At 36.0% G+C, this 14495-nt stretch overlaps 1 protein-coding gene across 1 annotated transcript in view; it reads left to right on the forward strand.

The window, feature by feature from the left end:
- The window catches only part of LOC105447410 (serine/threonine-protein phosphatase 6 regulatory ankyrin repeat subunit B-like), a 56900-nt gene that overhangs the window by 22722 nt on the left and 19683 nt on the right, over window positions 1-14495 (forward strand). Inside the window, exons 14-20 of the mRNA XM_030993796.1 lie at window positions 426-597; window positions 7890-8029; window positions 8861-9032; window positions 10901-11122; window positions 11933-12093; window positions 13015-13049; window positions 13863-14152. Of these exons, the coding sequence (XP_030849656.1) occupies window positions 426-597; window positions 7890-8029; window positions 8861-9032; window positions 10901-11122; window positions 11933-12093; window positions 13015-13049; window positions 13863-14152 (1192 nt within the window). The remainder of the gene's footprint in view (window positions 1-425; window positions 598-7889; window positions 8030-8860; window positions 9033-10900; window positions 11123-11932; window positions 12094-13014; window positions 13050-13862; window positions 14153-14495) is intronic.

A 14495-nucleotide genomic window follows, 5' to 3' on the forward strand; every position in this document is an offset into this window, starting at 1 on the left:
TGCTGAATTCCTAGCTTATGGATTAATAATTGCTCCAAACCTTGCTGCTGAAGTACATGATGCTCAAGTAGTAGTTGCCCAAGTTCTAGTTTCTAAAGTAGTGGTTGCTCGATGCGTAGTTATGATCCCTTTTAGTCTGTATTATTAGTTTCAAACATATAATTTTACATGTCCGGGTTGCTCAAGAAGTAGTTTATCAATTTTTATTCGAGCAATCATTAGGCTGATAATTGCTCAAGTAGTAGATGCTAAATTGCTAGTTGCCTCCCGTAATTGCGCCATTCGTAGTTCTTTAACTTTTAGTATTTAAACTAGAATTTGCCAAGTCTTAGTTGACTAATCCCAGATGATCAAATATTAGTTCCTTCAGTGATATTATTTCATCAAGTTGTTCAAGTCAGTATAATTTCCTCTTTTTTCTGCAGTGGCAGATTAGATACGCTAGAGTACGTACTTGATCTTGACGGAATGTCAGAACTTATCTCATCGAAGAACAACGCCGGGCATCTTCCACTACACTACGCTGCGAGAGAAGGCAACAAGAATTGCGTAGAACTTTTGCTCGCTCTAGGAATGAGTCAAGAAGAAGGAGAAGAGGTACATATAAAGCTTTGATTTAACAAAAAAACAATCCAGATGGTATTATTTGCTGTAAAAACCACTGGCGTTAAATATAAAAAAAACAAGGTTAAACCCATATGTATAAATTGCAATGGGCATCCAACATTGTCCCGAATGTGTAATGTAGGGTAGGTTACACCGTGACGTATTCGTTATCGCATGTGTTTTATCGGCGTCTTTTCACTTTGTGAGTGGGCTCTCCAAAGTATGTCAAAATTCCGTTCCCCCCCCCCCCTACACAAGTGAAGGTTTGAAATGTTCTTAAAGGGACTCGGTAACATTGTTCAGATGAGAGATATTGGTGCTATGGTAGTGACTTCAATGCTAGATGTACAATTAAAGATAATCTGAAAATTAGAGTGAAAACGGACAATTATTCATGGTATAAATTGGGAAAAACTGATCTGATCGATTCCTTAATTCTCCCAACTATATTATTACAATTTAATTACATTTTAGGTGAATGTAAATCGTCACAAAGCAATACAATGGCTCTACATTCCATTCCAGACAGTTAAGTGTTGACAGATTTGTTATAGCCTGTTTGATGTATTTTTTTCATGGAAAAACGGTTGGGAAAATTCAAAAATGGTTGGGGGAATTTACTGTTAATCACTGTAAGAGGGTGTCGTACATCGACGCCTTCAAAGAAAACCATAGATATCTTCGTGGTTTGAGAATTTTTTCAGGATTGTTTGCATGTCAGAGGGTTAGTATAGAAGAAGGAATCTAGTAATTAACATTTTATACAAAAATTAAGCAATTTTTTGCATCAACCTTCAACAATGTTACCGAGTCACTTTAACCATTTTCTTAACCCTAATAAGGCCGGGCTATTTGAAGTCTTACTACGGCCGGGGGGGGGGGCATTATGCCCCCCCCCCTAAGATCTCGGCCGTGAAACGGCCGATCTCCGCGAAAATTTGCACCCATGTCAAGTGAAGTGTATAAAACAATATGATAATTTCAATTTTTGGAAAAAAATCCCTCATTTGCATATTTATGGTAATTTATGCAAATAACGTCATAAAATCACATTTTTGCCCATAAATCCTATATTATTCATATTTAAGCATTCTTTTTCACTACATATATTCATTAGACCATTTGGAACAATAATACGACAAAAAAAATTGGAAGAGCCAGCTTATTCCTTATGTTATCTCTTGTTTTGATAATTTCTTATGTATTACATTGTTTTTTTAAACTTATGTATGTTATTGTTTTTTTGTTTTGTTTTCATTTCTTCCTACAATTCAACTATTTTGACTCCCAAAACAACCACCTAAACTTTAAACAAGACCCAATAACCAATGTTTGATCTATTTTTAGGAGCAATGACATTTCCAAATGTTTTGTACACAAATCACAACAATTAGCGATGTTCGGGCCGACATGCAAAGACAAAAGGTCACGTGACCTTGTAACTATTTTTAAAGATGCGCAAGACTCTAAAGAAAAAAGTCAGCGAGCGGCGAGGCGCCATCCATATGCGTTCTCGAACAATCAGAAAAATCGTAGAGGGGGGGGGGGCATAATGGCCCCCCCGGCCTTATTAGTGTTAAAGGGCCACTCCAATAAAGACGGGCTATAAAATGAAGAAGAAAAAACGACATGTAGAATAACTATTGACGGATATTCAAAACATGACAATGATTTTTCTTACAAATCATCAATAATTCTTTAATCTAGCTTTAAAAATGACGACTCATAACGCCCAGAAAAAGCCCAGTTTCGGTGATGACGCATTTGACGTCACTGCAGACGCCTCTCAGGTGAAAAGAGGGGTGATTTAGGAATTAAAATGTCTTTAAAAAGGCAAACTATGATATTAATTTGAAGAAGAAAAAAAGGCATTTATCCGAAAAAATAACATGCACTTGATAATCCTACTACGTTTTTGGCAATTTCGTCATTCCTAATTATCAAATTGTCAAATCGAACATGCTGGCAAGGACGTCAAATGTGTCATCAAGCCAAGTAAACGTATTATCGTTTTTGTTTGAGGGGCGTAGCCCAGAAAGCGTGAAAACTGTTAACAAATTGATGGTTATTATCTTTTTTGGTCAATTTAGAGATTTTCTGAAAAATCAGAGGCGGGAATATTGATAAGTAGAGGTGTATTCATGTTTCGAAAGGCTATGTTAGTGGCCCTTTAAAGAGAAGGAGTATTACAATTTGGAAAATAGGCAAATTATACATCTACATATTGCTGTGAACTTTAACACACTGAGTATTAAAATTACTTTTTAAACCCTAACTATTCTAAATAATAAATTAAATGCGATTTGATAACCTTTCCAGAACCCACTCAAAAAATGAAATGACGGCGCTATTTACATGCGATAAGGTGACGTGACAATATGAAAAGCCTAACATCACACATTCGGGACACAATTTTTAGATATTGTTTAACGTTGTTCATATATTTACCGCCGGTGGTGATATTTCCTTTATTTGTTTACATTTTCAATGAGATACACATAATAAATACTACTTTCTACAAAGGTTAGTTTGATTGTTATGTTATTTTCCGTCACATTTGAGCATAAAATCGGAAGAAATAATCACATATTATGAGGGCAGGTCAGCGTGGACGTGTCTGATCCCGGAGTGCAGATGACATTTCGCATGCTGACCTAAAGACTCTTCTGGAGCAAAATAGGCGACAAATATACATAAATTGTCCAGATATTCTTTACGAAAATGTCTGATTAGGCCGATTAATTGAGATCTTTTAAAAAATTAAGTCGTAGCATCAGATAAAAGGGGAAAGGGGAAACCGAGAGAAGACTTAGATCAGTACGGTTCACGATTCACGGCTAGCTCGAGCGCCGGGCTAGGCTGGCTACGGCAAGCAAGCTGCGCTAGGTGCGATGCAATGTAGGCAGGTTGTACGTACGCGTATAATACGTACGCGTAATTCACAAACAGGCCTACAGTATACTTGAACGCTACATCGATGTTATGGAAGTTATAAAATTGATCTTTAGTCTAGAGATCTCCCCAATCTCCATTTTCGTTGCCGATGTTCTTCCTTCTTCTATCTCCTCAAAACTGAAACCAAGTAAGTTTTCGTCCATATTGGTATTTACAGGGGACTTTTGATGAAGGTAAGCAACGTTGGGTATGAATGGTTACGGTACTGAAGAGTCAATGCAATAAATGTGCATTGCACGCAAACTGCATCGCGCACCGCCGTCAATCTATTTAGCCGAGCGTCCCGTCGTTCATGTTGTGACGTAACTGTAAAATCAGCTGAGTTACGATGTTATCGAGGCCTTGAGTGTGTTGATTTTTCACCAAGTTTAATTAAGTTTTATAATTTTTGCCCGAATTCACAAGATACAAACATGTAATAATTTGACTCAGTGTAATTAATCGATTGCAATTATTCAACTTCAAATTCAGTCAAATTTAACAAAAATGAACCTTCTCTTTAAGTTTTTTTTTTCCAATATTGCAATGAACCTTTTTGTTTAAACCACATGAATTCAACTCTTTTTTTACATAAAAGATCATGTCAATTGTATACTAGTTGTATTTATGTTGCGTTTAAAGGTAATTCATATAATTACTTTTTTTTTCCAGACTTAGAATATTTGTGCAATGTAAAAATTGAATGAACTAACCATAATGATCTCCAGTTTGCTCTGTATTCGCATTTATACTGTTTTTTTGAAAATCGATCGTGTTTCAACTAAAATAAATGAAGACTGTAATAACCTAAAGCAATATCCGATTTCAAAGAATGAAAAAGGAAATATAGATAATTTAAAACTTTACGAGCAATTACAAATAAATTGATCCGTGTTGTGATTATTATTTAGCACATGTTGAAGAAATGGCAAATTAGAACTCCTGACAGAATTCTTGATTGCTTTTTGTCTATAAAAGTCTTTATGTATTATTGTATTTACAGTCTCAGGGAGGTTGGACACCGTTGCACATGTCTGTCAAAGCGGGCCATGTTGAGATCACCAGTATTCTAAAAGAATACGGTTACGACATTCATGCAGAAACTGAAAATGGAAATGCCCCTATTCATATAGCGGCCGAATGGTAAGGCCACAGATTAAATACATTAATTCATTCCATCAGTCAATTAAATTTGTTTTTGTTGTTGTTTTCATGTATGAATGATCAATAGCAAAAGGAAAGGTTTGGGTATTTAAATATTTGTTATGTATTTATTAATTAATTGTATATATTTATTTATGTATATATTTATATTGATATCATATTCATTATTTGTGTTGTATTTATTTATTTATTCATTTATTTTCATTAATATTAATATTATCATTAAATTTTGTTTAGTTTGCGTGTGTGTTTGTTTATGTGTGGGATTTTTGTGGGGAGGGGGGCACTTTTCATCCCTCCGTCCACCAAAAGCCACCCCTCCCCTTAAATGATTCATGAACAAACTAATTATTATCATTTCACTCCAAAATACGGCCTGTTCAAATATAGAAAATAGTTTTTGCAATGTTTGCCATTTCCATGCTTTGGGTGCTGTAAGGGAGGACAGAAAGAGAGAGAGAGAGAGAGAGAGAGAGAAAGAGAAAAAATAGAAATGAGGAGAAAAAATAGAAATGAGAAGAAAAAGAAGAAGAAGAAGAAGAAGAAGAAGTTGCAGTAGCAGTAGTAGTAGTAATAGTAGTGGTAGTAAGGTATTGCTTTTATAATGAGGAGCATGGGCAGAAGAAGCAAAAGAAGGGGGTATATAAAGAGGGAAAAGAAGAAAAAATAGAAGGAGGAGGTAGAATAAGTGAATGAGGAAGAGGAGGAGGAGAATAGTTAGATGAAGCTTATATCATTGTCGCAATATTGGGGTGTCAGAACCTGACGGATGAATCCATTTTTGATTAGCCATTGCAAAACAGATGTTTGCCTTTATAGTAAAGATGTGACTGTTGAAAGTAAAGCCTGCTATGAATATAACAATACAAACATGTACACCATTATTGATGAATCGTTTAATTAAATTGAATAATGAAGTTTTCGATCTTTGTTATGTTTCATACTTTAACAGTAATCGGAAGGAAATACTACAATATCTCATTGAAAATGGCGTCTCTGTAGACTCGACAAACAAAATGGGATACACGGCTCTCCTTTTGGCCAGCTCAAATGGGCATCCGGGATGCATCGACGTTCTTTTGCAAAATGGAGCAGATGTTAACAAACAGGTGGGATATCTTTGTAATCTTTTTTTTAAAACCTATTTTTCATCCTACAGTGCAGAGTATTAATTAATTAATTAAGCCATCAACGCCATACCATGACAAAAATATTAAAATATTAAGGATACCAAATGTAGTTTATTTTATTTGTTCTGATGCACGTATGAACGAATATATATATTTTTTGCTAAACAATTTGGTGTCCTCTTAACGTTTTTTATGTTGTATTTTTCATAGAAGGCCCTTTTTGTGTATATATATATCTCTCTTTATACACTGTCGCTCATAAAGGTGGAATATTTGTTTTTATCCCAATTCATGGAATTATTTTAAAAATAATTTTAAAATACTAGATCTAGATAATAGTATACATTCTCAGATTTTATTGAATAATAATTTGCCAATGTGTGTTTTGCGTGACTGCTAAAGCATGTATATGCTACTATGCTTATCAACTAGGGGAGCTATGCCCTTAAGTCATAAATGACAGTAATGAGGATTAATGCCCCACAAAAGGGCACTAATATAGCACATCGACACGGTGTTGATCCTGGGGCCTCACATTTACGAGGCCATTGCTCTGTCACTGAACCATGACTGTACGCAGCGGGGGCTAGGGTAGGGGGCAGTTTCCATAAATTAACAAAAAACAGAAAATGCAATAAATTTTCAATAATTTATTGCATTCTACCCCGGTCCCAAACATAACAAAAATCCTCTGGATGGCCATGCATTATGGCTCAAGGCATGGGCACACAGAAGATTTTTTTATTGTGGGGATGAAATAACAGAAGTTTAATGCTTTAAATCCAACTGTTTTCATGAATTAGACGTACGCAAGGTCTTTATCAAGATCACGTAATAAAGACATTGGGTACGTCGAACATTTGTGACGTAATACAAAGCTACCTTTTTTGTAAACAATGTAAACAACATCATAAACTAAGTCTCAATTTCAAGTTTAGCTCTAATGAATAGGCCTCAGCGTAAAGGGTAAGTGACACATTAGATTTTAAATGCTTTCAAATACTTTGTGTTTATCTTTTTTACGTTTGTATTATTCGATGTGATGTACGATTTGGCGAACCAACCCAGATGCCCTGGACCCATAGTAAAGACACCGAACCGCTGTAATTTGGTTATATACACACTGTAGCTGTCAAGGTTCAATCTGCAATTTAATAAAAGGATAAACAATAATAAGTCAACTTGCATAAACTGACATGAAAATAACATATGTATCAAATTAAATATACCCTGACAATCCTAATAACTATCTGTTATCATAACAAAGGAAATCAAACAATACCTTCTTCACTATAAATCTAGTGACTAAATACATGCAACAATTAATGACTCACCGACGGTGACTTTGTCATTCTTCAAGGTCATATCATTATACTACTACGTACATGTACATTAAGACGCACTACCGTGCACGACAATTACGTAACCTACATACACGTGTACAATCTTTCACTTGAACGATTCATTCATGTCATATTTCATCATCTCAAATTAGTGTCATAAACATCATAATTCATTAAGCTATCTAGCTGTAAAGACAATATAACTCATAAACTTCAAGATAACATATTCATTTCTACTTACATCATTGGGCTTGTATCACAACATTAAACGAAAACTTAGGCAACTCTGGGAGGCAACTATCCCATGACGTGGAAAATCAGTAACACACAAAATCCAGTACGCCCTCAAGCGACCTAATCCATACACTATCTACAAAGCGACGCCTGTGACATCACAAGCATCGGCTTCAAGCAAAACGTCATCCTGTACTCCGCATTCGAGTACGATTGAAATACAGTCGAAACTTTACTAGTGACTACCTCTCTGTAAATTCCACCTGTCTGTATAGTTTGTATGTATTGTATTTCCATCAGGAGAAGGCGTGTGTGTTGTATATTGAAAAGCTATTTAGAAAATAAATATATCTACAATGTCATTTTTGTGTTCTCTGGTGGCCTCATTGCAGCAAAATTGCTATTGCATGCACCTTCTAAAGCGACAAGTTGTAATTATGATTTGTCATTTCATTTCGTGGTTCTATTCTCTCGCTAGTCAAACCATAATTCAACCCCGCTACTCTTAGCTGCCGAGTACGGCCACCAATCCTGTGTTGAAAAGCTGGTAGCGCATGGAGCAGATCCCACTAAGCGGGATAATGACGGGGATTCTCTCGTTCACGTTGCATCATCAGGGTAAGCAAAAGATGATTCTGTCATTTTCTGCCTTTACTCAAATTAAATTCCACCCTGATATCACTTTCGTTGGCTTCAATACATGCAACGATCTATTGATGGCATAATATCTTTGTATTGTAATTGCTGATGTCCTAGCTGTTGAAGTAGTTGATGCTCAAGTCTAAGTTCCTCAAGTAGTAGTTGCTCAAGTTTTAGTTTCAAAAGAAGTTAATACTTAAATGCGAAGTTGACATCCCTAGTTCTCCACTGCGTAGTTCTTCAGGTCTGTTTTACTAGTTTCAAAACTATTAGTTGCCAAGTCCTAGTTGCTCGAGTAGTAGTTTGTTCAAGTGGTCTGAGTTTGTGTAATTGGGTTTTTACATACGTGTATCAATCAGATATGAATATTTACGTCTGGGGACCGACCTTTAACGTCACCATCGAAAAGACATGACTCAGTTAGTTTCGAACCGGCGTCCTCTTCCATTTTAAGCTCGATTACAGGTTCTTGTAGTTCATAAAGTAGTCGTTCTTCAAGTCCTTGTTCCTCAGAAGTTGCTCAAGTAGCAGGTGCTCAAGTAGTAAAAGTTGATATAGTTCTTGTTTCTTAAGTATAGTAGTTGAGTAATCCCTTTTTGACTGCCCTAATTGCCCGGGCCTTGGATCACCTAGTCGTTGTGTATTAATTAATACTTGCTCAACTCCTAGCAACTGGAGTAGTAGTTCCGCGTTTCCTAGTTTCACAAGTAGTAGTTAGTCCTCAAGTCCTAGATTCTAAATAATACGTTCCTCAACTACTATTTCTTGCTCAAGTTGTTCAAATCCACATTATGTTCCTCTTCTCTACAGAGGCAGGTTAGAAACGTTAAAGTACGTACTAGATATTGAAGGAATGTCAGAACTCATCTCATTTAAGAACAAAGCAGGGCATCTCCCTCTGCACTGTGCTGCAAGAAATGGCAACTTGGATTGCGTCGAACATTTGCTCGAACTAGGAGTGAGTCGAGAAGAGGGAGAAGAGGTAAATATAAAGTTTCAATTTAACCACTTCCGAACCAGATGGTATGTTTTGCCGTATAAAGTGCTGCACCAACGATTGTATTGTATAATATGATACCATTTCGACAGGACGAAATGTCACTTAAAGTCAATACCAGAAATAGGATGTATCATTTCCTCAGAAATGAGTGTAGCATTTGTTAAAACTAACCTTTTAATTTGTTGTATCTAATGGTGTATCGAAAGTTATATACGAAGTTGTATCTAAAGAGCTGCACAAAAAAATTGCGTTTAATTTGTTGTATCTAATGGTGTATCTAAAGTTGTATCTAAAGTTGTATATAAAGTGCTACGCAAACAATTGTACTGTCGGTGTGTTGGAACTTCTCAATTGTTATATCTGATGGTGTATCTAAAGTTATATTCAAAGTTGTATCTAATGTTGTATCTGAAGTTGTATCTAAAAAGCTGCACAAACAATTGTATTGCCTAATACAATACAATTTAGACCGGACGAAATGTAACTTGAAGTTAATAACCGAAGATGGACATATCATTTTTTCAGAAATGCGTGTAGTATGTGTTGGAACTAACCTCGTTATATGTTGTATACAATAGGGCAGAGGGACACGTATACTGTGCCTCAGGTGGAGGGAGGCAATACAACGCAAAATAGAGGGGAGCAAAAGGAAGGGAAAACAAAATATACAAAATATTTATAAGAGTGAAAAAAGATTCAAATGGTCAAACGTTTAGAATGATACGCACATTAGTTTGATTGGTAAATTGCAATAAAAATTAGATATTGGTCACCTAGCTCCTTCACACATGCTGCTTCTGGATCTTGTCATTTCGCGTTTCATGATAGGATATAGCTTGAAATAGCGTTGTTAAAACGTTCCAAAACAGAATGAGAGAGAGAGAGAGAGAGAGACAACAAATATCATTGTTTTAATTCCTGTTATCTTAGATTACAAGACGATGACGTGGATCTTAATCAAATAATTGGTTGAAAGCGTACACGTGATCAGACACTTATTTTGCTTAACGCGTAATTTGGATACAAATTAGTAAAATCATGTTATAAAACATCATTTTTTAAAAGAAATAAAACATAATACTTATTAACAAAATAATTCACACCAATTTGCATGAGCGTTACTAAAAATTACTCACACTTGGTACCTTCAAAACAGTCCAAACACCCTCGGGTATTACGCCTCGGACGTGTTACACTGTTCCAAAGGTATTTGGTGTGAGTACTTCGTAATTATGCCCTCACTGCTGTGTATAACTTTCATATTAATCAGCCGATTTAAAAGTATTGCCCCCCCCCCCCCAATTTACGATAAAGCGTATGAAATTGCATTCGAAAATGTTCAAAATAAGACAGGAAACGTAATTTGTGGTTGTCTTATTTAAACCCATGACAACATGTTTCATTGCCTTCTGTTAATTTTGCAACCCATTCGAGGGAGTAGTAAAATCGTAACCAATGTTAACAAATTGAAATGCTACCTCTCGATTGTTGTGCTCCATTGTCGTTTTGTTTCTTTTATTTTCCGGATTAAGCGTTTGAAAAATGCTTTTGTTGAGGCTTAAAATATCTAAAATATACTTTTCGGTCGCTCTGCTTCGTGTGAAGTTGCATAGAAAAAAAAAAGTGGGCGAGGGATGCAGTTGCAGTGTTTGACCGGTCACCATGATCCATAGATACAACACTGTTTAGGACTACACCAAATAAAGGAAGTGTATATATTAAACTGTCTTCTAATCTTTGGACGATTTAGATTATCACCCTGAAATCTGATTTCATGGGTTTTGCCACATCAACATCGTACATTTCCTTTGTATTTTTTCTTCTTCATGCATTAACTGAACCAACTGCAGAGCTGCTCCTTCCTTGAGGAACAAGACTGTCAGGGAAAAACGCCACTGCATCTGGCCGTAGAAGGTGGATTTTCCCCCGTTATTGAGGCCTTGATCAAAGCCGGAGCAGACTTGAACATCCGAACCAATGACGGAAAAACATGTCTGCATATGGTTGTAACACTGTGGGGTGGACCGGAAAATCCTGACAAGAAGGTCCAAACCACCAATGGTTTCGAGCCGGTAAGACATTTTCCAACTAGTTATACAAAAAAGAAATATATAAACCGAAAATCTAGGATTAAAGGATTTCATTTGATAATGCTGTATGATAAACTTATTTTGTCATTCCCCTTTATTTTAATGTAAAAATCACATCAACAATGTTTTTGCTGTAATTTTATTTTGTTTCCATTTTCTTTTTTACGCCAATTATTTAAGGTATTGTGCAGCAAGCACATGCTCATAGTTGAAATAGGGAATGAATCAAATGAAATTTATTTGTGAATGTTTAATGTTTTGTTTAAAATATTTAACTAATATCAACGAATACTCTCTTAATTTGTTGATCAAAAGTCTACAACCCCCCCCCCCAAAAAAAAAAGGATTAGTAAAATACATCTAAGGTATAGACCAGTTTTGGAAACGCCCCCTCTCAGCAAATTAAATGAAAGTTCTTATTATCAAACATGTGTATTAATATGTTTCAACTAGTACGTGATGATACACATTTGGTAAATTATCTTATCGATCCGCTTGGATAGATATCGCGTAGTCCCATATACATCATTCTGTGTACAGTGCTTATAACTTTACCAAGACTGGGCAAAATTTCTTATCATTTTGATGATTCCAGAAACTTGTAGTACACACCAATACTTATATGCTAGATCGATTCCACAACGTTTATTTTACCATGCAATCGCATGACCAGAACTGGTCTATACCTTTAAGGATACGTAAATAAAATAATGTAAATGTACGTAACTGTGTGTAAATGAAATTGTACCTATTTAAACTGGAAAACCATCTAACATGTTTTTGTAAGTTTAGGTTGTATCAAGATATCCCGAGTACGAGCCGCTCAGCGAGAACGAGAAACTTCTTCTCTACCTCCTCGACAAGGGAGCCATATGTACAACGTTCGACGCGAGTGGTGACACACCAATACACCTCACTAACACACATAGACTCTGGCAGCTAGTTGTATCAGGGTAACTACTTTAAAGGTGTACCACTTATACCTTTAACACAGTCCTACTTGTAGCTACTTGATCTCTCTATATAGAAAACTTCTCCAATCGGTGCATATTGTTCACCCATGTCTTATGTTATATGAGAGCTGAGTTGATGAGATAGCCACCTGTGAATGGCCTCGCTGTTTGGTCTAATTCCTTCTGGCCAAACTAGTACAGATGAGCGTTAAAGACCATATCCGATGAAAATACTAATTTTTTTTATCAATGGAAAGCTGAATGAACATAATAATACAACAATCAAGGAATTCAAAATATTTTTCCTATCGATATTGCACAAAAGCAAGCTAAACCCTTATTTTCCGCACCTCTCCAAATGACAGGTCAACAGGGGTCTAATTTGCCTAAGTTACAGTGACGACATACCATGTGCACCTGATCGGTACACCTATTTAGCTGAGGCGATGAGCCGTGCTTAAATAATGCAAAGTCATTGTGAATATGCGTATTCCACTTACAATGATGTCACCAAATTCGATAGCTAGTGTTTAGGTCGACAACTCCTAATTTTCAAAGCTTTAGATTTCGAGTTTTCAGAAAGTTTGACAGGCACTAAAGTAGCAATTATTTGATATTATTAATCTATAGCTTGTAAGCTTTCAGTTCGATATATAATTCCTCTATTTCATTTTCACTTCTTTAACAAAATGTATATAACTGAATGTATAAAAGAAGCTCGAGCACCCCCCCCCCCAGTGTATTTTGTTCAAACTTAATCTATGACGGTCAATATCATATATCAGATACTGACCGCCATTGATTTGAATAACAAATTGTATTAATATCCACAACATAAACATACGTATTCATTTACTTTCAATTTAAATATTAATCAAAATTCGTTTATTCATTGGTATTTTTCTCTCTTTTTTCAAACAGAATACCGGAAGAGGAGCGCAACGCTCTATTGGATGGTAATTTATTTTTAATATGTAAATGTCTTCAAAATTGTTATCAGTCCGTTTTACAATATTAACATGATATTAAGAATGCTAGGGATGCTCGGCAAACAATAATGTATCACTACATAAAATATACTAATTTCCCAGAAATTTGAAATGAATGATTGTCAAATATATAACGTGCTTATGAATTTTCGGGCTTAAATGCTGCAATAGGGGTGCTTTAGTGAAAAGGCTAGTGAGATTTTCCGAGTTGTTCTAGCAGCACTTTCACTTGGTCAGCTCTGTCTTCGCCGGTGTCGTTAAAGTTAGGTCCCTAGTCGTAACAAATAATACCCGATTGATATACACACTCTCTCTCACACACACGCACCCACACACACACACACACACACGCGCACTTGTGTGTTTTGGGTATTAGGTGTGTGTAAACTGTATATTTGTACAGATTTAAGTTACAATTACATTTCAATGTGTTTATTGTCAGCTGAAACAAACTCGACAAACAGTCCAGGGTATAGTAAAGGTGTTGGGGACTGGTGTGTAAGTGGTTGGACTGCAGATCACACATTTCTGGTTTCAAATCCAAACTCGGCCAATCGTCAGTTAGATAAACGTAAATCTATAGTTGTCCACTCTCCACGTATGTTAATGGGTACCTTATATTCTTTAGCGCTAGTTACTTTGGCGATTCGGCTTAAATGTACCTAGTAAGGTAAGAAATGTGGATTATAGGGTCCCTATGCCATTCGCAACTACAATGACAAGCAATGACCGCATCTTAAATAATATTATCATTTGTAAAAATGTTGTATTTCATTTCAGAATTGGATGTTGAGTCAAAAAGGATAAAGCGGACAGTGCAACAAGTTATTGGTCCGGAAGGGGGCGAAATACATCTCAGTCGGTATGGCGTCCACTTGACTGTACCAGCAGGTGCACTTGACAAAGACCAAGATATATCTATGAGACTACTCGAAACTTGTCCAGTTCCGGGCATCCAAGGCGAAGAGATGATGGCAAGTTTTGGCGTTGAACTCAAACCTGGGGGCTTAAAGTTTAAGCTTCCTGTTCAATTACAACTGCCCCATTGTGCCAGCGTTGTCAACACGGATGTAAATGTAATACTTTACCATTGTAGAGGTATGTTTATTCTTACGTTCCTTCCCGTGAATGGCTACCATACTATTTTATGATATAGAAAGGAAACAAAAGAAGAAATTGAATAGAATAGTCCAATGTTTTTTTTTAAACTGAAATATGCATATAGATTATTACACACTAATACACATTCTGTCGTCAATGTGGCAGAAATCATAGTTTGAAAATGCACCCAAAGACAATACCTAAGTATGGTGTCAATGGCTGTATACATAGATCTAAATAATTAAATATTGGAGAAAACTTTTTCCCCTCGTACAAAAAACAATGAATCGGCAAATTGTGGTCCAGAATTGT

The sequence above is a fragment of the Strongylocentrotus purpuratus genome, unplaced genomic scaffold, assembly GCF_000002235.5.
Source record: "Strongylocentrotus purpuratus isolate Spur 01 unplaced genomic scaffold, Spur_5.0 spur5_scaffold_20, whole genome shotgun sequence".
Lineage (NCBI taxonomy): Eukaryota > Metazoa > Echinodermata > Echinoidea > Camarodonta > Strongylocentrotidae > Strongylocentrotus > Strongylocentrotus purpuratus.